Here is a 23,801-nt window from a genome sequence, read left to right on the forward strand (position 1 = left end):
AACAGATTTATCCATTGGATCACCAGTGAAAGTGATACAAGGCTGAAAACACATATAAATATAATTAGTCTAAATATCAGACCAACAATGTTAGATCTGTATATTTTTGTAAGAAAATTTGTTGTTCGTCCCTGGCACTCTACTCTGCTCCTGTTACCAGATTAACCTATTTATTTGTAGTCACTATGAAACAAAAAAAAAGCTTGATGAGCTTTTCTTTGTGTTTCTGGAGCTCACTGATAAAAGTTTTATCTTTTCATGTAATGTACGAATATTGTGTATGAAACTGGTATTATAAGTATTATGAGTATTAATGTAAGTTTGATTGTGAATAAACTCATGCTAACAAAACCAAATAAGAAATTAAGAGGGCTTTTATTTACTTTAAGGGACCCAAACAATACACCAATGGTTGACATTGTTGGTAATTTGTTATATGACATAAACACTTACAGACTTTTGAAATGCGACATTAATTTTTGACCTGAAACAGCACAAATGGGATGATCATATATGGAGGGGTTCATTAAATTAACACTAACCATTAAACTGACCCCTTTCCATATCTTAGCCGTACACTAGTGCTATTGCTAAATTCTTACCCTTACCTTAAACAAATGTTAACCTGATTAAAACCTAAATTAAGTCCTGACCATAACAAACTTTTTCTCCTAAAAAGAAATGAAGGCCTCAAGTTATATCAGTTATTATAAATGTATTTATATTCGCAAATATGTATATGTATTAAACAATTTTTTTTTATATTTAGATATTGAAAAACTTAAAGTCGATTGTGGCAGAAGGTGCCTTGGTAATTCCTCTTTAGAATTTGATGAAATAGATCCTCCAAGGAAAATTATTGCTAGTTCAGTGGATAAACTGACAGTTAGTGACTTTAAAGATTATCTCACAAAGAAAAAGAAACAAGAAGTTGTTAGAGTACACACTACAGAGGATGGATCAATTACAGCAAAGGTCAAAAATACATCAGGTATAACATGGGCTAAGGATGTTACCCAAAACTTTAATTGAGATTATGACCATATCTTGACAGAAAGAATTAGTTTTGGAAAAGGGGGTGGGGAGGGGGCAGGTTAAACAATTATTTTTTTGGGGGGGGGGGGGGAGATGGGGGGTCAGTTCACAATAGTGTATTGCACAAAAGAAAAAAAATATAAAAAATTCAAATCATATATCCAATTCAAGTTCTTCGACTACTGTTATTCTGTGTCAGAAACCTATAATGTGTCAAATTCAGAACTGTAGCAAGTGTAACTATTGTGTCAATTTTTTACCCCAACCTATAATGACGGTCAGTCTTGGAACCAGTCATGAAAATCTGTATCATATATGGTTTGTGTTGATATGTTATTATTTGCTTAAAGTTTCATACAAAGACCTTTTGATTATATTTTTTCTAGGAGTGACAGAAATTCTAAAAGACACCAACATAAAGATTAATGGTTCTAAAGTAGTTATATCTGTTATGCACTTCTGTGATCATGGAACATACTGGGAACAAAGTCTACATAGAGTTGCCATTCCTGGTCCATTCAAACCTTCAGTCTCAGACAGTCATATAAGATCGTTTATCATTGACATCACATCTGTATGTAACGAGCAGTTGGAGCAACACCATGCCTGTCTGACCTTCAAAGATGAGCTACATATTGAATGTACAATAGACCCTAAAGATAAAATGGCAAGACAGAAAGTAAAAGATTGGAAAAACAATGTACAAAAAGCCTGGGAGGAATTTGTCAACAACAGCGTTAGAAAGAGAGAACTTCAGATCACCAGTGACACGAAAGATTCACTTCTGGAGCACATCAACAAGACCAAAGATCAACACAAATCTGAAGAGTTAAAAGTTATCTCCCCTGATGAGACAGGCAGTATGAAGTTTGTATTTGTTGGCAGGTCTAAAATTGTGGAGAATTATGTTGAACAGATTTCTGCTAAGAAATTAGAAATAGAGGTAGAGTTGAATAGAAAGAAGAAGATTAGAACAGGTTTAATGAAACTTAAACCAATAGAAATAGCCTTAATGACCAAAGAAGACAAGTTTGAAGAAGTAAATAATATCGCTCAAGATTTCAGTTGTGAACCTAATACAGAGACTGGAGCCATAACATTTACTGGTGTGGAAGAAGATATTTCAAAAGCAAAAGTAATGATATTTGAAATAAAAAACAATTACCATTCCTGGAGAATAGATAGTCTTTCAAATCACATTTGTCAGCTCCTGAAAAGGAAACCTGTTTCTGACATGGTCTATGAAAATTTTAGCGAGGACAACATTTCTATAGTTTGGGATATTTCTGATGACCATGTGACTGTTTGTACGTCTCAGGATAACCGTCCACACATTGAAAAGGTCTTTACAGATACTATCTTAGAAGATGAGATTAAATTAGACAAGGCAAGTCAAGATGTGCTGATGTTAGATGAATGGGCAGAGAAAAAAACAAGTATCAATAATATTCATAGAGATACTGCTAACGTAGATGATTCCTACAATGATCGAGTTATTGTCACAGCTACCAGTGATGTGTTTGATGGAATTATGAAGGAGTTAGATATCTTTATCACAGATAACTCAATGAAAGAGGATGAAATCACCATCAGAGAAGATGAGAAATTTAAATTCTTTAAAAACCATTGTAAAGATTGGGTAAAAGAATTGGAGGTTAAATACAGTGATCAAAAACTTGAAATTCATTTTGGTACACAATCTGTCAAAATAAGTGGAACTCCTAAAGTAATAGATATCGTTGATGGTGAGATACAGAACCATTTGGGGCAAATTAAGAAAGACATTTGTGTGATATCAGAACCTGGGGTAGACTCCCTTGTCAGTGATCAAACAAAGAGTGATGCCTTAGTAAGTCCAGTTGAAGAAGACACAAAAACTGTTATAACCGTAGATCCAAATTCTGTGAATAAACAGGGCTTCCGAAGAAATACTGGAAATAAAAAAACAGATGAGGAGTATGCATGGGATCAGGCTTCTAAACATTACAACAAAAGAGGTAATCTTTATATATAAATGAGTAATTAAGAATTTTAATTTACAATAGAATAACAAAAAACAGCAAATTTAAATATATGTCATGTTAATAGCTGAATTTAATAATAAAAATGACTAATTGTTCATTTTAAAAAGATGTGGTATGATTGCCAATGAGACAACTCTCCACCAGAGACTAAATGATGTTGAAGTAAACAATATATTGATCCTTATACAGCCTTTAACAAGGAGCAATTCCAACTCAAAATAGTAAGCTATAAAAGCCCCTGAAATGACAAATGTTAAACAATTCAAATGAGAGATGGTTTAAAATAAACAGGACATTTTGCTACTTAGCATGCTTTGGTCACCATCAGAAAAAAAAAAAAAAATTTGTAAAATATTCTGTCTCTCACAATGTCTTGAAATTTGTCAATTCATAATCTTTATTTTTTTAAGGGAAAGGTTATAAACCACCAAATGCCGGTCCTGTTGTATGTAAGAATGGAACAAAAGTTATTCTTGTGAAAAAAGAGGACCTTGGAAAACAAAAGGTATGTATTCTATATACATACAGATTTTGTGCTCAAGGTGGGTATCTGTATAAAGAACCATCAATAACACATAGAATCACTATTATCAGAATACGAAGATGTGGTATGATAGCCAAGAGACAAATCTCCACAAGAAACCATATGACATAGATATCAACAGCTATATCAAAATGCATTTGATTTGGAAAAAAAACATGATTTGAAAACCATGAAAACAGTGCAATGAAAATATTCAGCATAAAAGTTATTTCAAATTCTGAATGAAACCGGAAATCCAAAGTTCTGTTTTAGTGTCATACTTTTGCTGTACATTGCTTACATTTCTCATTTATACTTACCATGTAGGCTGATGTTATCATTTGCTCAACAAATGGTCAGTTAGATTTATCTGGTCCCGCTGGAAAGAGTATGGTGAATGCAGCTGGGCCAGAAATTCTGGCTGAAATTAAACTGAAATACAGTGATGGGATCGAACATGGTGAAATAGCTGCAGTGAGTGGATACAAAATGAACTGTAAAGAAGTATATCTAGCTGCCCTTCCTGGATGGTCATATGGTGGAGAGAAGGTATATTAATCATGTGTTTAATGTAATTAGTTTATTTAAGGAATGACTGTGATATTTCTTCGGTCTATTTAATATAACATATAAATGAGGTGCACACTGAATAATGTGTGTAGCGGGTTATTTAACAGTTATGTTATTTCAATAGACAGAAAAATACATTACAATTATTCCTAATAATTTAATTCTATATTCCATTTTCAAGGAGAAGTGAAAATTCTTTTCATTTCCTGAACCATAAAAAGATAAGTGTATAAACACTTTCTTTGTCAAATTGAAATGCTATGTACCGGGGTATTCTGCATACTTTTAAATTATGTTTTTTCTTTCAGATTATTGAGAAATGTGTAAAGACATGCTTAATCCAAGCATCTAAATACAAATCAATTGTGTTCCCAGCATTGGGAACAGGTAACCTTAGGTATCCAAGAGATCTTATAGCAGAGACCATGTATAAATGTGTCAGTCAATTTGATCAGAGCAATACATCACTAAAGGAAGTAAAATTCCTGTGTTATGATGATGATACTATCAGGGTAAATTATTTGCTAAAATTTATATTCAAAACTATTAAACTGATTTTACTCCCTACTCATTTACTGTGAACTTGAAGTTGTAATGATTACCATTACATTCTAAGTATATTCTATGATTACCATTACATTCTAAGTATATTCTATGATTACCATTACATTCTAAGTATATTCTATGATTACCATTACATTCTAAGTATATTCTATGATTACCATTACATTCTTAGTATATTCTATGATTACCATTACATTCTTAGTATATTCTATGATTACCATTACATTCTAAGTATATTCTATGATTACCATTACATTCTAAGTATATTCTATGATTACCATTACATTCTAAGTATATTCTATGATTACCATTACATTCTAAGTATATTCTATGATTACCATTACATTCTAAGTATATATTCTATGATTACCATAACATTCTTAGTATATTCTATGATTACCATTACATTCTAAGTATATTCTATGATTACCATTACATTCTAAGTATATTCTATGATTACCATTACATTCTAAGTATATTCTATGATTACCATTACATTCTAAGTATATTCTATGATTACCATAACATTCTAAGTATATTCTATGATTACCATAACATTCTTAGTATATTCTATGATTACCATTACATTCTAAGTATATTCTATGATTACCATTACATTCTAAGTATATTCTATGATTACCATTACATTCTAAGTATATTCTATGATTACCATTACATTCTTAGTATATTCTATGATTACCATTACATTCTAAGTATATTCTATGATTACCATTACATTCTAAGTATATTCTATGATTACCATTACATTCTAAGTATATTCTATGATTACCATTACATTCTTAGTATATTCTATGATTACCATTACATTCTAAGTATATTCTATGATTACCATTACATTCTAAGTATATTCTATGATTACCATTACATTCTAAGTATATTCTATGATTACCATTACATTCTAAACTCATATTGATGCCATACACGATTAATATATAAATTTGAATTCCTTCATTCAACTCATACTGGCTAATAAATTGGACCTCTTTGTTTTAGTATTATAGATACTTTAAATAAGTGATAATAATTCAAACAAAATGAAAAAAATTACAGTCAGCAAGAAAGCCTTTCATTTTTTGTTTCTGTATGATTGTGACTTTGTGAGGCAACAGAATGCCTTATAACTTTTGTACAGTGCTTAAAAGATGTAATGCTATCTCAGTCATTTCCTCATTTATTTGTCATGTTTTTTAGGCTTTTGAACAAGAGGAACTAAGACAGGTGAATCCAGGCTTTCAACCACAACGTGGTAAGTTACAGCCAGTTAATTCTTATAAAGGTTGTAAGTGTTAACTCAGATAGTGCCCCCCAGATTCTCCTCAATATATGATCTAATCATACCACCTGTAAAAGAGAACAGAATGTTATAAAGGAATCACTGAGCTTAGATTTTACTATCATTTTCCAGGTCATCAAATAATCCTGGAGCTTGATATATGACCTGTTTTCACCAGTACTCTGGTCTGGTCTGACTTTGATGTTTGAAATTCAAAATTTTCCATGGAATAATACAGATTCTGATATTCTACAGTGACAGGATTACATTTATTCTCTTATGTGTTTTTATATAAACTGTAAAAATGTCATAATTTATTAAAGGAACAAGCAAAGTTAGATCTGAAATGAAAAATCATCAGGTCCGAGAACACAATTAATTCGTAGTGCATCTCTTTTAGAACATAAATGAAAATAAAAAAAATCCCACCTGCGCTTTCTCGAAGAAACTTTTACAGTGTGTTGTACTACTTTTGGGACAAATTATATCAAATTTATAGAAAACTTCATCGCCTCTAACTCAAAATATAGACAATTTTATGTTTAGGGTGTCTTGAAATTTTTTGACAGCTTCCGAAGTGCTCATTTTTAACCTTTTTCAGCTGGACCAAATCACTACTTTCCTTTAAAATTATGGACCCAAATTTTTTTAGTGTAATTTCATCCCCCTACTTGCAATTTGAGGCATTGAACATGGAGAAATAAATTTGGAAGGGGTATAAAAACTAATGGCAAGTAACCCACTGTCAACACTAGGGACTATATTTGTGAACAACGAAAATCAAGGGACGACAATGGTGGTCTGGGACCATCATACACAACTGATAACTAGAGAGAAATACCAAGCCCATTTATTGCTGCAGAGAACTTCCATATGTAAATTATGGGAGACAACTCTTTTCAAATTATAAAATAGGGGACACAACTCTTGAAATTTAAACTGGGAGACAACTGGAACAATTTGTTCCCAAGTTGAGATTTTTAATAATAGAGTTATTCCTTAACAGTGAAAATTGATATTATTAAATTAGAATATAATTTGTGTTAACTAGTTCTCATCGCAAACATCTAGGTGATCTAGAAATGAAAACATCCCTAGGATGTCCGATCACCTTACCTGTGTAATACACCCCACTACAGGTAAATATACAGGTATTCTCATCAGTTTTGATTTTTGTCATGTTCCTTCAATCTACACTTACATGTATCTCGAAATTCATCTGGGGGATGGTGGTGGCCCCTTCACTGGTAGGTATAACTCTATTATTAAAAATCTCAACTTGGGAACAAATTGTTCCATTTTTAATAATATTCATTATACCTACCAGTGAAAATTGACATTTATTAAATTAGAATACTCACTGATTCCAAAGCAGTGTTGAATTCATTCAACGGTGGTGGATGATATTCCTTCTCTTCAAGAAAAATCCACAAACAAATATCTTTCCAACAGGATAAAATACTACCACCATAACAAAAAACCCACTATTTACATCTATATACAGCTACATGTTATACTGCAAATACAAATAAAATATCATACAAAAAAATGAATTTGTATGCTTATATCCTATTCTAAAACAGTGGCATCAAAATCTCGCAAATAAAACTTTGTGAATGTTGATTCAACTGCCCAGTCGGCAGAATCTAGAATTGATTTCAAAGAAGCTCCCTTGTACAAATCCCAACTTGGAGCTATAGCACGTGTGGAATGTGCATTAACTTTCATATTGTCACCATTATAAGCTATTCTAATAGCCTGTACTATCCAACTTGAAATAGTTGCTGTTGATACCGGTTTGTGCGGTTTCTTTTATTCCCAGAAAAAGCTTAATTCTTTCTGATTCACTCAACTTTCCCCGAAAATTCTTAGTTTTATCCCAGACCTGCCAACTTTTGAAAATCTCCATGGGGGATTTAGCGCGCGACAAGATTTTTAAGCCGGGTTACAATTTTAGGAACTTTTCTTTGAGCATTGTTTTTTACTCCTAAAATAGTCTAAGTTCTCTTCTTTTTTCTTTTGGTATACTAATGATGAGCTTGTAGGCCTTGCATGAATGAGGAATAGAGAAAATGGAATTAAAAGTAAAGGATTCAAAGTAGTGACACCCCCCCCCCCCCCCCCCCCCCATTCCCCCCTCCAAATACCTTCTCATCTATGAACCTTGACTCAAAACACCTAAAACTACATGTCCTAAAGTAAGAAGGATGAAGACAGATTTTGATTTTTGATTTAGTCTTACTCATGATATTTATATCAGTATCAATGAGAAAATGGATAAAATTTGAGTTATCTTTCTTTGTATTCAGATGTGCTCTTACCTGCGGAGGCTTATACAGTTACACAGTAGAAGTGTTTACAAAATGGCGTCGATTTTAGATCAACAGACACACGATGTCTGGTTTTAAAAATTAAACAAATTTCAAGATAAACGATGTTTTCTTGAGAGTTCTGTACAGTTCTCATCTTTCAATTAATTTTGATTTTGCTGTGGAACTACGGCAAATGTTGCAAATTGTTCTTGTATGATAAATTGATTAAAATTGAAAGGCTGTTTGACCAATTTTATACAAATTAATTTTGAGGACTGTTACGACCCATTTAAAAGGTAATCTGATTACATACAACCACTAATTATGACACCTGTTGTGACTGTTGATTAGCGTAGGGTCATTAACTTGTCATAATATGTCCCCAGGTAAAATAATTGATATTTTAAAATTGATCAGAAAAACTTCAAAATCGGTAAACAATAATTTTTTTCGGGTATATTTGTTGAAAATCGGGATTTTGACTAATTTTACAATCCCGATATCGGGATTCGGGTTGAGGGGTAAAAATCGGGATGATACCGCGAAAATCGGGATAGTTGGCAGGTCTGTTATCCAAATAAACTGAAAGAGCTCTTTTTGGATCTATTAAAGTTTTCTCTGGAAAACTGGGAACAAATAATTTTTCTCCAAAATGTTTTTGTCTATCTTGCTTGGCTAAGCCATGTCTTACAAAAGTAATACCCTTACTTTGAACTCTCATTGACTTGTCATCAATACGGAGACTTTGCAAATCACTACATCTTCTGAATGTAGTTATGGCAACTAAAAACACTGTTTTTAAAGTTACATGCTTTAAATCATCTTCTTGCATAGGCTCAAAAGGTTTCTTCTCAAGAGCCAGTAACAATAATTCTAAGTTCCATTCAGGCAGAATTTTAACCTTTGGAGGTCTAGAATAAAAAACACCTTTGATAATTCTAACTATGTTAGGGTGTTGGCCGACAGGAAAATTTTGCACTGGAGGTAACACTGCAGATAACATAGATCGATAACCTGCTATTGTCCTATATTGCAAACCAGAATGAAATAAATAAGCCAAAAAATCGGCAATCTGATTTAAATTTGCTGAATATGGATCAATTTGTCTCTCACCACACCAGCTATTAAACTTTTCGAATTTTGAGGAATAGTCCTTTTTTGTACCATCGCGCCATGAAGCTGAGCGCAATGTTCTTGCTGATTCAGAAAATCCCTCTGTTTTAAAACGTCTGTCGAGAGAAGCCATGCTGTCAGATTTAATATTTCTGGATTTGGATGAAACATTTTCATTTTGGACTGAGACAACAAATTGTCCATTACTGGTAGTCTTATTGGGCATGCTATCAGTAACTGTAAAATCTCTGTGTACCAGTGTCTCCTTGGCCACTGCGGCGCAATCAAGATAATCTGACAGTGGAACTGCCTCATATATTGCAATATCCTTGGAATCAGACAAATTTGGGGAAACACATACGCGTACATGTTCTCCCAAGGAATTGTCAGAGCATCCAAGGCCAAAGCATTGGGATGAGGAATCCAAGTGCAAAAGATTTCTGTCTGGCGATTTTCCCATGACGGAAACAAATCTATCAAAGGAGTTCCCCATATCTGAAAAATCTGCTGCACTATTGACTTGTTCAGAGACCATTCTGTCGGACAAACCTTTTCCCGACTCAAATGATCTGCTAAAACATTCTTCTTGCCCATAATATGGGCTGCTTTCAATACTATGTTGTTTTGAATTGCTATCTGCCATAGCTCCCAAGTCAAGTAACATAAATTTGGTGATTTTGTCCCCCCTTGACGATTTATGTATTGCACTACGCTTGTGTTGTCGCTCCTTATCAGAACACATTTTCCCTTCAAAATTTTCAGAAAATGCTGAACTGTCAAAGTTACAGCTTTCATTTCCAAACAATTTATGTGCCAAAGTTTCTGTTCTGAGTTCCAAACTCCCTGAAAAATCTGTTTTCCCATATGACCCCCATAACCTTTCATTGAAGCATCTGTCGTTATGGTCACATTGATTTTCGGCAATTGCAAATATCGGCCTTTCAGCGTGTTGGCTGAATTTTTCCGCCATAAAAGATAGGATTTCAGATGTTGTGTCAATGGAACATGTGCCAACATATTTTTGCTGACTGGTCTCCAAAAACTTAACAAATGAAGTTGGATGGGTCTCATAAACAGACGAGCATTGGGAATCAATTCGATGCATGATGCCATCATCCCCAAAATTTTCAAAAAATCTAGAGCCAAATTCTGACCTGGAAGCATTTTTTCTAGTAATATCTGTAATTTTTCTATCCTTTCCATTGTTGGATAAACTAGGCCCTTGTCTAAATGAAAAACTCCCCCTAAGTAAGTTATCACTTGACTTGGAACTAGGCTCGATTTGTCTATGTTTATCATAAAGCCTAGTGAAACCAACAGATTGAGACATTTCAGACGATCCTAAACTAATTGATGTTGGTTTTGATTGACTATCAACCAATCGTCTAAATATACTGACATTCTGATATTTTGAGTTCTCAGATATGCAGCTACTACTGACACCAGTTTTGTAAAAATTCGAGGAGCACATGTTGGGCCAAAGCACATTGCTTTCCATTGATAATATTGATTTGCTATGCAAAACCTCATGTACGGACGATGTTTCTGAAAAATTGGTACATGGAAATATGCATTGCTCAGATCTATTGAAATTGCCCAATCTTTTGGTTTCACTAGATTTATGACTGCTCATTGTGTCCATCTTGAAATGGACTTTCTTTAGATGTGCATTTAATGGTTTTAAATTTGTCACAGGTCTCATTTTCCCGTTTTTCTTTGGCACCAGAAATAGTGTACTGTAAAAACCTGTGAGAGATTCCGAAAAAATACTTTTTCTATAGCATCTTTTTCTAATAAAGAATTTATTTCTGCCAAACACAGGGGCGTAGCTAGGTATTCAGCCAACTGTAGGCACCAATCGGCAGGGGGTATGGGGGCCACTTAAGTCCCCAGTAGGTCCAGGGCAGAGCCCTGGTAGGGGGTTCAGGGGGGCAAAGCCCCCCTGACGGAAAACGGTTTTAAGCATTTTAGCTGTTTAATTTTATGTATAAAAATATTAAATTTACTGGTTATTTATTCTGACAAGTGAATTAGGTAACGCAGTACAATCGGAAATATGGAGAAAAAAATCACAATATGCACTGCCCAGCGTAGATCAGCGTATCCATTTAATGAAGCAGTACACCCTGTTTGGTATTTTCATATCTATTCCGTTCTGATTGATATATACCGGTACGTATAACTTAATTAATAGTAAATATTGTGAAGATCCTTCATTAAAAAAAAAAAGGAATCCACGTAAAAACTAATATTTCTATATAATAAAACGATCTGTTTGGCTAGACAAAAATTATTAATCTTTTTTTATTCTTATTAACCTTCACCCTAGCCACACAAACACATACACACAGTTCTGTTCTGTTCATACCATCGTAACAAAATTCAAGAAATGCATATTTCTTTACTAGTATCCTCTACTACAAATCCTTACATGTTTAGGAATTTGGACAATTTATTGTTTACAATAAATACATACAACAGGGAGCTAGGTCCTGTAATAGGTGTCGTCCAGAACGAAGGTCTGGAAATTTGAAAATGCATGTGCATTTGAAAATGAGGGATAATGGATAGGAGCAGAAATTCTGCCTTTTAGTAGACCAACTACGAACTCCCCAAAGAGCGGCATTCTCTCTACAACTAGGCATCGGATTTAATGTCCCCATTTTGACCTAACGTGACTGCGTATTTATACATCCTGCACGGACAAACAACATTGGCAAATAGGGTGAAGGCAAAATGGAAAGCTAGTTGAAAACTAACAACTAGTTAAAGTAAAACACTCATGTGTCTAAGTTGAGGTCCATTCAAGTTTTTGTTGATTGAAGTGAAATGATCTGAACCAACTAATTAAGTTCTAGTTTATAGATTCTATATACTAGTAAGGTAAAATCATAATAACATTCATTTCTATCCAACATTCCATTCACTAAGAACGAGAGACTAGTGTGCACATGACATTCGATAATCAAAGAGTTTTGACAACTTTTGGCGTTCATCTACAGATAACGTTGTTTATCATTTTTTATTTTGTGGATAAAAAAAAAATATTTGTGAAAAATTATGTGTAGGCACGTGCCTAAAGTGCCTAACGGCAGCTATGCCCCTGAAAAATATATCTGCGTTTTTGTGAGATAGTATTGTTTTCTTGATGCCTGTCCATGCAGGTCTTTGAAGAAATTCCAGTTTGTAACCTTCCTCTATTATAGAAAGTACCCACTGATCTGTTGTTATCATTTTCCAATTTTGAAGAAAATATTTTAGACGCCCCCTTACCGGAATCTCTGTTCACATCATTAAACATGAGCCTACCTTTGAGTCAACTGTTGTTCTTTTTGGGGATCCGAAAAGACCCCCAGCTACTCTGACCAGTCTTGTTGGTCTTGTCCTTATTTGACTCTTTTGCAGGACCCTTATAGCCTTGATTGTCTCTTTGTGGCTGTCTCCCACTATTTGATGCCTTAGGCACATTGAACCTATTGTTATTTGAGCCTTTAGTCTTATTGGCATTAACAGTATTATGCTCAACATTGAACTTGGGAGTTTTATTTTGCCAATCTCGGTAAAAATCTGCCCTTCTCTTCCTACCCTGACCTAGTTCAGGTAATAAATCTTTCAATTGATCTTTTTGTTCCTTGCGCTTTTCAAGGCATGTCTTAAGACCATTCCCAAAAACACCTTCTCCTGATAGAGGCAAATATTGAGTTTTGTCTTTTATATCAGACAAATTCACAAGACCTGATTCATGTGATGCAGCCTTACGTCTGACTAAATGAAAGAATGCACCAGTCCTACCCGACTGGTCCAAAGACTTAGTTGACATTGAGAACAAATCTTTTACAATTTGACAACATGATTCTTTCTCCTCATGCTCTAAAGACGGAGAATTTTCAAGCTTCCTAAGCAGAGTACCCATTGTCTGTTGCATATACATGCCTGAAATCACATTCATTCGAGACGCCATTTGTCCTTGATATGAAAGTTTTTCAATTTGTTTTAAAGGCTGTGTATATAATTGCCTATGGGCAGTATCCCATGACTTAACTGCCTTTGGCCCATGGTTCTTTCTCATCATTGGCTCTAGCAAGTCGTCCAAACTAGGAACTTGCAAGAACTCTACAGCACTATCATGCACAGGAAAACAACTCGTGTATTCCTCTCTATAAGCGGAAAGTTTCTCTGGGTGCTGACACCGCCAGGAGTTTTCCAAAATAGTGACTTGAGCCTGATCCATAATCAACCCAACACTACCTTTATCATTGCTTGAGGCAATATCCTCACTAAAACAATTCTGACAAAACATTGTGTCTAGTAATATTGTCTGAGCTTAACTCAACATCTTTGTTTACATCATTTGAAACAGATTTTAATTGTACATGTTTCATAAACCTTTCACCTTTTCTAGCAACACTACCTGTTGACTGCTCAAATCTAATTTCGCTCTCATTATCTGACTCATTGTCAGAGCGAATGTCACCAAGTATATCCCTTTCTATCGGATAAACACGGATAGAAATTTCCGACCTTGCGTCGAAATCTATATTCCTAGAAATTCTAGGAGAACCCAAATCCTCGTCTAGATTCGAAACTAGTGGAATAATGGGTCTAAGAGTGTCAGATCTGAGCAAACCTTGTGTTTCTCTATTCTGACCCCTTGAATCTGGATTAGTTTCAGATCTGGGCATACCTTGCGTATCCCTATTCTGAACTATACTCTTGTTATTTGCCCCTCTATTATTGGCTAACGACTGCATCATGCTAATTAATGTATCAAATTTACTATCAAAATTGTCTTGCAAACCTTTTATTTTCTTGTCATATTCCTGCTGCAATGCAGTTGACTTTGACGGCTTTTTCTTCGTCTTACCAGTGGTTTTGGTTCTGGACATATCTTCACTTGCCGGTAAAAAAAGATGGCGTATCTTTGTTTACCTCCTCCGAATTCTCGTGCACCTCGAGATTGGAATCCATACTCATATATATATTTAAATTTTCAATTTAAACGATAAATTATTAAAACTTTGTTAATTAAAGAAGTCTTCAATAGAAACAAACTAAATTTCTAATTTTTGTTGAAAACTTTGCAGCGACGAGAACATCTGTTCGCTAGCTCGCAAAAATTAAAACTGATGAGAATACCTGTATATTTACCTGTAGTGGGGTGTATTACACAGGTAAGGTGATCGGACATCTTAGGGATGTTTTTATTTCTAGATCACCTAGATGTTTGCGATGAGAACTAGTTAACACGAATTATATTCTAATTTAATAAATGTGAATTTTCACTGGTAGGTATAATGAATATTATTAAAAATATATGCATATAAGTAGTTGGCAATAAAAACATGCCTTTCTGAAATACAAAATTTTATATAATATTACAAAATTCCTACATTATGGGGACAATTAACTAAATTTTACTTATTTGCCTATTTTAGCTGCAGCCAGTGGTCCAACGAGTGGTCCCAAGTATTACAAAAAACACAATACATCTGTTAAAGTGGTGAAAGGAGATCTTGGCACTCAAAAGGTATATAGCTAAACATAGATCTTAACAAAAAAAGTGGAAACTTAGAATTAATCACCGTTAATAATATTAGGCCACAACTAACAAATAATTCTTTGGATTTAGGGCACATGTTTTTGACAGATGAAGCTTTAACATTATAATAATAATAGGAAAATGATTTTAAACATGCCACAGTGTAGATTCCAAAATCAAAATGTATGTTTTTAAATAAAATCTCATTTTCAATTCCTGCAATTATAATGTTAAAACTACAATCCCTGTTCCCTATTCACCTATATTTGTTATAAGCAGTTGAAAATTACAGAATTGTGAACGTTTGTATGTAAATCAATTCTGAAATGAAGCCAAATGATTTGATTTAACTTTGTTTTGCTATAGTTAATGCTTATTATGTTATTTCTATTAATAGGTTGATGTTTTGATTTGTGCCGTTCCCAAAGATTTAAATTTAGAAAGTGCTGGTGGGGCTGGTAAATCATTGATGCTAGGTCTCGGTAACGCTGTACAAAATGATATACTTGGTCAGCATCCAGGCGGGGTCACCAATGGGGGATTTGCTGCAGTGAAATTATCATCACCTCCAGGGCAATGTAAAAGTATTTACTTAACATCCCTAGATTCCTGGAATGACCAGAAGACAGTTCCAAAGGATGAAGATAAAGTGAGTATTCATAGTGGACAAAATTGTAACATTCAGTTAATCATAACTTTTACAACTCTTATGAATGACATGCTCTAAAACTGACTTAGAATAATCAATATTAACTGGTCTCTGTTATGTTAAGTTCTATTTATTCCCTACAGTAAATAATAAAGTATTTCTTATAGTAAAGTACTAATAATTGACTTTTCTGAATGGTAACACTTGATTTTGAAATAAATTAATAAAAAAATGTCCAAAATATTTGTAAACTTATAGGATATGACAGTGTGAGTAGGGCATCTGTGTACAATTTTGTACTATGGACACATTCTTGTTTAATTTTGTGTCAAAGTACTATAAATGTGTATAAAAGTAGTACAATAAATGAAAAATAAAGCACACAACTTTGTTCTTTGAAATGCCATTCTAATAGCTTTAAGGTGACTCTGGCCTATTGGAAGTTTCTATTAGAAGTGCTGTATTTTTGGTTATTTTATTCTTTAAAGAAAATGAATCAAATTGGTCGGGAAAAAATAGGGGGTCACAGACATTTAAGCTCAAAATTTTACTTTTAAACATGTATGTAAAAGGGACCATTTTTCAATGAAATGATAGGAAAATACAGGTGTTGACATATTTTTATCGGTATATCAAAAAAGCATTCTATGACAATTGGTCTATAACTGTAATATGAAAAGCTGGAATATAGTTTCAAAGAATGAGCCAATAAAAAACATAGGTCACCGAATAGGAAAAAAAAAATTTGCCTGAACACCCAAATTTTAGCGGTATAATGGGGAAAATGGGCGAAATGTCATAACAAATATGGATAATAACGAAAATATTCTATTAGTCACAAAAATACAATGATTAAACATTTCTAACCAATCAAAATGTTTAAAAAAATTATATCGAATTTACGACAAATACTTTTGTATTTCATTCGTGAAATTATGGGCAGTCAAATAGTCCCAAACCATATAATACAGTTACAGGGGAGGTAATGACGTTGCTAACGTAAAATGTTATTTTCACGATGTCAAACTATGACATTTTGGGAAAAGATGCATTTTTGACTGATTTTTATCGTTCAAACTGATTTATTTTAAAAACAAGTGCATGGACCCCTATTTTTTAAAACAACATTTTGTTTCATTTTGCAGGGAGATTATATTGACCAAATTTTATAAAACTGTTAATAGTGCATTTTTTTTAATTTTGATAAATATACAGCAAAAAATTGCATATTTTTTCTCAATTCATGACAATTTGATAAATGTGACTTATTTTTGAAAAAAATTCTTTAATTTTTATATTATACTTATAAAATAAAGAAATTGCAAATTATTTAACAAAAAACAATTTGTTTTTATCTTTTAAAACAAAAAGTTATGGATTTCTTTCGAAAAGGGAAATATGCCCAGAAATCCGATTTTTTAGCAAATATACAAAATTTCGACCTCATTTAACTCAAAAAGTAGCACATGGAGGTATATTTTTTATTACATATTTGATAAAATCAGGCATTAATTAGCCTATATAGAAATTTTCATCAAACTGTAAATACGGGATCAAAACTGTATCGTATGCCCTTAATAGTAAAACATTTCAGATAAAAACACTGAATATCACACAAATAAAATCACAAGTTGACAACAGTTTGACACTGTAAAGTTAATTCTTTCGAAATATTTTTTTTCAGCAAATCTGTAAGTTTGTGTACCAATGCCTGGAGACTGCTGAGAAAAGTGGTTACAAATCTATCGGTATACCAGCCATGGGAACTGGGACGATCGGATATCCACATCAGCTAGTGGCTAAGTACATGTATGACATGGTGGAAAAGTTTGTAACTAAACACAAAAGTAGCAAGCTGACAGATGTAAAGTTAATTGTTCATAGCAAAGATGTCAAGTCTATTACGGTAATTTTAATCTTACTGTCATTGATGTAACATAAGCTTATAAGGAACTTGATGTACTGTAAATTCAGAAAATACCTCACAATAATTTCTGAATTTCAGGTATGATAATGGGAGGACGTTTTTTTTAAGGAGAACAGGTGTCAAGAAAATATATATCATTTACTAATGAAAAAAACATTAAATAAAAGAAGAACTTGATAGAATCATCAAATAGATATCTTGGTTTTGAAAAATTAAATGAACAGATTAGAGGATCTTAGGGAAATAAAAAATGTTCATTTGCTTTCCAGTATATTGCTTTATAACAAAAACATGAGCAAAAAAAAGAGGCAGCATATTGATTTAAAAAAACAACTGAATTAGATATATGAAAAATTATAATACAAATTTTAATAATGGGGAAACACTTTATCATGTTTATGAATAATAAAATTGAGAATGGAAATGGGGAACATGTCAAATAGACAATAACCCAACAAAAGAGAAGATAGCAACATATACCGGTATATGAATGATTTTTCGTGTGTATAACTGTATGATGATTTATTTACCAGGCATTTTATGATGAAGAAAAGAAAAGGTTACCTGCTCCAGCTTTTGTACCACTAGCCCAGGCTCATGGTCACCAAAAGTTTGCCTCTGGTGATAGTTCTGGTAGCACCCAAGTAGTTCCCAAAGTACTCAGTGATACTGGTAAGTTTGGGTTTAGCATATACCAGTATATAAAAATATTTTGATTGTGAGGTAAAAACTTTTGATTGCATCATTTAATGTGATTTTTATCACATGAGTATAAAACAAATATTCTTCATTTGAATCTTTTGAAAACAGCTGTCTACTTGGCCTTCTAAATCATCAGTGTTACTGTGTATCTTGAAGATGACTTCTGTATTTTCATTTGATATCTTAGTTTTTTCATTTAGTCTATAATTCGCCATATATCTTGATTATTAAAGTTATAAGCACTGTGCGTAAAACTTTTTTTTTTTAGAGTTCCAGGTTGGGAGTGTAAAGTTAACAGTAGAGAAAGGTGATATTTTATCAAAGAAATGTGGTGCCATAGTAAATGGAACTAATCATGAGTTTGACCTGACTAAAGGTTAGCAGTTACAATTTCAGTATGAAAATATGATTTGAGAATACTACCTTTTAAACTATCAATAAAATTGAGAATAGAAATGGGGAATGTATCAAAGAGACAACAACCCAACCATAGAAAAAACAACAGCAGAAGGTCACCAACAGGTCTTCAATGTAACAAGAAATTCCCACACCCGGAGGCGTCCCTCAGCTGGCCCCTAAACAAATATATACAAGTTCAGTGATAATGAACCCCATACTAATTTCCAAATTGTACACAAGAAACTAAAATCAAAATCAAAATATCAACAATACTTATCAAGTACATTTAGATCTAACATGTAGCTTTAATAAGATTCACGTTATAGAAAATAATCAGTATTTATGTGCTTATTAATCTTATGATGCACAAATGGTTTGTGTATAGAAATCTTAAAAGTAAGACACTGAGTTAGGTTACAATAGGTTGCATTTTTTGTTCATTTCAATAAGTTTTCACTAAATTTGACCTTTTTTTAATAAGTTACAAATTGAGGTTTGCTTATATAGAATGACAACATATGCAACTTGTTTTAATGAACACATTTATTTATTAAAGGTGCTGTTTCTCAAGCTTTAAGAAAGAAATGTGATGCTAAAAAGCTGGATCTTGAGGTCTCTAAGAAAAGTAAGTGTATAGACTCTATAAATACAAATCAGAAAGCAAATTAAAAAAAAATGCAAAAAGAAGAAGTATACTTAAAGGGAACAATCTGACATCATATTATGTAACTTTGTTAAAAATTTGATTGTTATTGCTGAATTTTTTAGTTTATTCAACATTTGACTTTCTGCAATGTAAAATCTAGAAATCATTCTAGTCAAAAAGTACATAGTGGCAAGGTGACATCAATTTTTGAGGAATATCTAAAATTGTTTATTAGTCTTGTATATCCAGTAGTAATGAGTCTAATATAAATGTTATATTATTCTTCAGTGCACTGATAAAAAGCAGGATCTGCAAAATTATGAAGGAAATGTCAAAAAGTGTTTTTTTTTATTTTCAGAGGATGAAATGAAGCAGTTTGGCTATGCAAGAACAAGTGGTTGTGGTTTACCTTGTGATCATATAATACATATCTCCTCTCAACATAAGCCACATGAATGGAAAAATATCATTAAAAAAGCTCTGGCAAAAGCTGATAAGAAACAGATTAAAACAATGGCATTCCCTGCTTTAGGAACAGGTATAATTTCTACTAATAATTATACCCCATGCAACGAGTTGCGGAGGGTATAATCTTTTTCACCCGTCCATCCGTCTGTCAGTCCGTCTGTCCGTCAGTCCTGTTTCTTGTCATCGCAACTCCTCTCAAACCACACAACAGAATTTCAAGAAACCTTTTCAGATAGTAAGGACATACTGTGTAGTTGTGCATATCGACGGGAAATTGCGATTCAATTTTTTTTCTAGGAGTTACGCCCCTTTGAACTTATTTACTTTAATGTACTACTGCAACAGTTTGTCATCGCAACTCCTCTCAAACCACACAACAGAATTTCACGAAACCTTTTCAGATAGTAAGGAAATACTATGTAGTTGTGCATATCGACGGGAAATTGTGATTCAATTTTTTTTCTAGGAGTTACGCCCCTTTGAACTTATTTACTATAATGTACTACTGCAACAGTTTGTCATCGCAACTCCTCTCAAACCACACAACAGAATTTCACGAAACCTTTTCCGATAGTTAGGAAATACTATGTAGTTGTGCATATCGACAGGAAATTGCGATTCAATTTTTTTTCTAGGAGTCACGCCCCTTTGAACTTATTTACTATAATGTACTACTGCAACAGTTTGTCATCGCAACTCCTCTCAAACCCCACAACAGAATTTCACGAAACCTTTTCAGATAATAAGGACATACTATGTAGTTGTGCATATCGACGGGAAATTGCGATTCAATTTTTTTTCTAGGAGTTACGCCCCTTTGAACTTATTTACTATAATGTACTACTGCAACAGTTTGTCATCGCAACTCCTCTCAAACCACACAACAGAATTTCACGAAACCTTTTCCAATAGTAAGGAAATACTATGTAGTTGTGCATATCGACAGGAAATTGCGATTCAATTTTTTTTCTAGGAGTCACGCCCCTTTGAACTTATTTACTATAATGTACTACTGCAACAGTTTGTCATTGCAACTCCTCTGAAACCACACAACAGAATTTCACGAAACCTTTTCAGATAATAAGGACATACTATGTAGTTGTGCATATTGACGGGAAATTGCGATTCAATTTTTGTTCTAGGAGTTACGCCCCTTTGAACTTATTTACTATAATGTACTACTGCAACAGTTTGTCATCGCAACTCCTCTCAAACCACACAACAGAACTTCACGAAACCTTTTCAGATAGTAAGGAAATACTATGTAGTTGTGCATATCGACGGGAAATTGTGATTCAATTTTTTTTCTAGGAGTTACGCCCCTTTGAACTTATTTACTATAATGTACTACTGCAACAGTTTGTCATCGCAACTCCTCTCAAACCACACAACAGAATTTCACGAAACCTTTTCAGATAGTAAGGAAATACTATGTAGTTGTGCATATCGACGGGAAATTGCATTCAATTTTTTTTCTAGGAGTTACGCCCCTTTGAACTTATTTACTATAATGTACTACTGCAACAGTTTGTCATCGCAACTCCTCTCAAACCACACAACAGAATTTCACGAAACCTTTTCAGATAGTAAGGAAATACTATATAGTTGTGCATATCAACGGGAAATTGCGATTCAATTTTTTTTCTAGGAGTTACGCCCCTTTGAACTTATTTACTATAATGTACTACTGCAACAGTTTGTCATCTCAACTCCTCTGAAACCACACAGCAGAGTTTACCACACAACAGAGTTTCATGAAATTTTGTAGATAATAAGGACATACTATTTAGATGTGCATATTGGCAGGAAATTATTTTTTCTTATACAATTTTTTTTTCTTTCACTTATCTAATTTCTCCAATGACAATGTGGGGACGTGGGGTATGTGAGTGTGCTCACTAAGGTTCTTTAATTTACTAAAGAATCGTGATCATATCATCAAGTATATGGGCAGAATATATCTATAAGACATACAATTACCACTCAAATCATACAATAACAAACTAGGTATGCAACCATGTGCTTGTCAACAGGTGTTGAACATATACAAACACATGTGCTTCAGGTATGATATTATTATGCTGACAGTGGACCTTTTAAAGTAATTAATTCTTTCATTTTGAAAGAAATACACAAGACTAATGCAAAAGCATGATATATAAATATAAGAAAAAATGTAGGTTTGAATATTTATCTATTCTTTTTTTCACATATTTTGTAGATACTATAATGAACAAAAAAAGTGAGGGCACTATTACCAGATGAAATAAGTTCATGAAAAAACTGTAAAAGTTTTAAATAACATCAATAAGACAAACACATTTTATTTTTCATTAAGGTTTCATTTTCTATCTATGTATAAGATATCAAGGTAAAATTGTGATGTGTATTACAATTGTTTGATATTGTTCTTGAGCACGATTATCTGTATTGTTTTAAAATTATGAAAAGCCTAAGGCACCGAAACATGTCAATCTGACTTAAGCTGCTGCAGTAGCAATCACAAAAGTTACATGTAATGTGTATTATCATCAAAGCCCTGTATACCTAATCTATTGAAGATTTACTAGTCTTTAGTTCACTCGTCTATGAAATTTTTATTTGTGAAATGATTTTCTTTGCAGGAGAAAGTGATACACAAGGTATTCCCTTCTAAAACATTTGTCTAATAAAAAAAGTCTATTGAATGTAGCTTCTGCTCAGCTTATTTCACTATTTAAATTGTTGAACCAATTTAATTTTAATATTAATATGTTCGTCAATATCGAGAAAAGTAAACAATTCTAATTATTTCTTTTTAATTTACTTGCATATCTTTGATTGCTATTGTATGAAACTTTAAACAGATTAACAGAAGGAATTTGTAAATTGTTTGCAAGTTGTATGTTGCTGCCTCAAGCTGTGCAAATATAAAATCCTCCTTCCTAGCCAAAATTTCTCATAAAATAGATTTTAAAACTCATATACAACAGGGCAGTCAAAAATCATATAAAATTCAATAAAACCATAAGTACCACAAAAAAGCAACAAAAAGTCAATCAACAATAACAAAACACTGTACATAATAAACTTTTGATACAGAGAGATTTCTGGCCTGTTCATCATTACTGATCAATGGAAAGTTGCAGGACAGTGAGTGACCTAGGGGACAATGCTGGATTTAGATTTGTATAATGATGTATGCTGATAAAATTGCTACTTTATAGAAAATATTAATGATCATGACAAGTAATTCCTATTAAATCGACTTGGAAAAGAAAACTATGTGTTGCTTTCCAAGACTTTTGTTGCAGGCTAGACAAAAGCTAGATATTTACATTGTACAATTTTCTAACAAAATTGGGAGTGCAAATCTCAGGTTCAATAGTGACCCAGTAGTTCCTGCTCTAGCTAGGTTATGATATCCCCTGTCCTGTTAGTTATTGCAGGTAAAACTTAGGTTATAAGTCACACTCGTTTATATTACAATTGAGTTAAAACTTTGTGGTTATATGAGGGCATTCCGGTGCATACCCGTAGCCAGGGGGGGTTCGGGGGGTTTGGACGAACCCCCCCTTGAAAACAAATAAGCACTGTTAAAGTCAATGTTCTGTTCGAATTGTGACTGTTAAAGTCGAGTTTGTGAGTCAAACGAACCCCCCTTTGGAAATTCCTGGCTACAGGCCTGCGGTGTATTGCCATCACCTAGATTTCCATTACGTGATATTCGTTTTGGGTTTTTAACCAATCTATAAACATGATGAATACTGAGACTTCATCAAGTGCAAACAAACGTTTCCTTTCGCTTGTTATAAATTCATTTCTTCAATGAAGACTCGTCAAATACTTTTTAAAGATGATATATTAATAATATTAAAATGTTTTGTTATATGTACATACATATAAGTGCAAAATCACTAATATCTATGCTCACGCATGCGGAAGAATATCTCAAGAGCGTTTGTAATCTCAAGGAACAATAGCTCTGCATGGATGACTAAACATTTTTTGCTGAAAAATACGACTGCCAACTTAAATCCATCCTATTAGTAAAAAT

At 33.1% G+C, this 23,801-nt stretch overlaps 1 protein-coding gene across 2 annotated transcripts in view; it reads left to right on the forward strand.

Annotated features, from left to right (window-relative positions):
- LOC134714631 (protein mono-ADP-ribosyltransferase PARP14-like) overlaps positions 1-23,801 on the forward strand; it is a 50,815-nt gene that overhangs the window by 11,012 nt on the left and 16,002 nt on the right. The window contains exons 6-19 of one of the 2 annotated variants that reach the window (XM_063576031.1): positions 770-991; positions 1,422-3,032; positions 3,470-3,564; positions 3,910-4,131; positions 4,461-4,664; positions 5,929-5,983; positions 14,871-14,962; positions 15,372-15,623; positions 17,308-17,529; positions 18,084-18,222; positions 18,521-18,628; positions 19,208-19,276; positions 19,656-19,835; positions 22,390-22,407. In XM_063576031.1, the coding sequence (XP_063432101.1) occupies positions 770-991; positions 1,422-3,032; positions 3,470-3,564; positions 3,910-4,131; positions 4,461-4,664; positions 5,929-5,983; positions 14,871-14,962; positions 15,372-15,623; positions 17,308-17,529; positions 18,084-18,222; positions 18,521-18,628; positions 19,208-19,276; positions 19,656-19,835; positions 22,390-22,407 (3,489 nt within the window). The remainder of the gene's footprint in view (positions 1-769; positions 992-1,421; positions 3,033-3,469; positions 3,565-3,909; positions 4,132-4,460; positions 4,665-5,928; positions 5,984-14,870; positions 14,963-15,371; positions 15,624-17,307; positions 17,530-18,083; positions 18,223-18,520; positions 18,629-19,207; positions 19,277-19,655; positions 19,836-22,389; positions 22,408-23,801) is intronic. The other variant, XM_063576032.1, reaches the window with a different exon arrangement.

Source organism: Mytilus trossulus, chromosome 4 (genome assembly GCF_036588685.1).
Source record: "Mytilus trossulus isolate FHL-02 chromosome 4, PNRI_Mtr1.1.1.hap1, whole genome shotgun sequence".
In the NCBI taxonomy this organism is placed as follows: Eukaryota; Metazoa; Mollusca; class Bivalvia; order Mytilida; family Mytilidae; genus Mytilus; species Mytilus trossulus.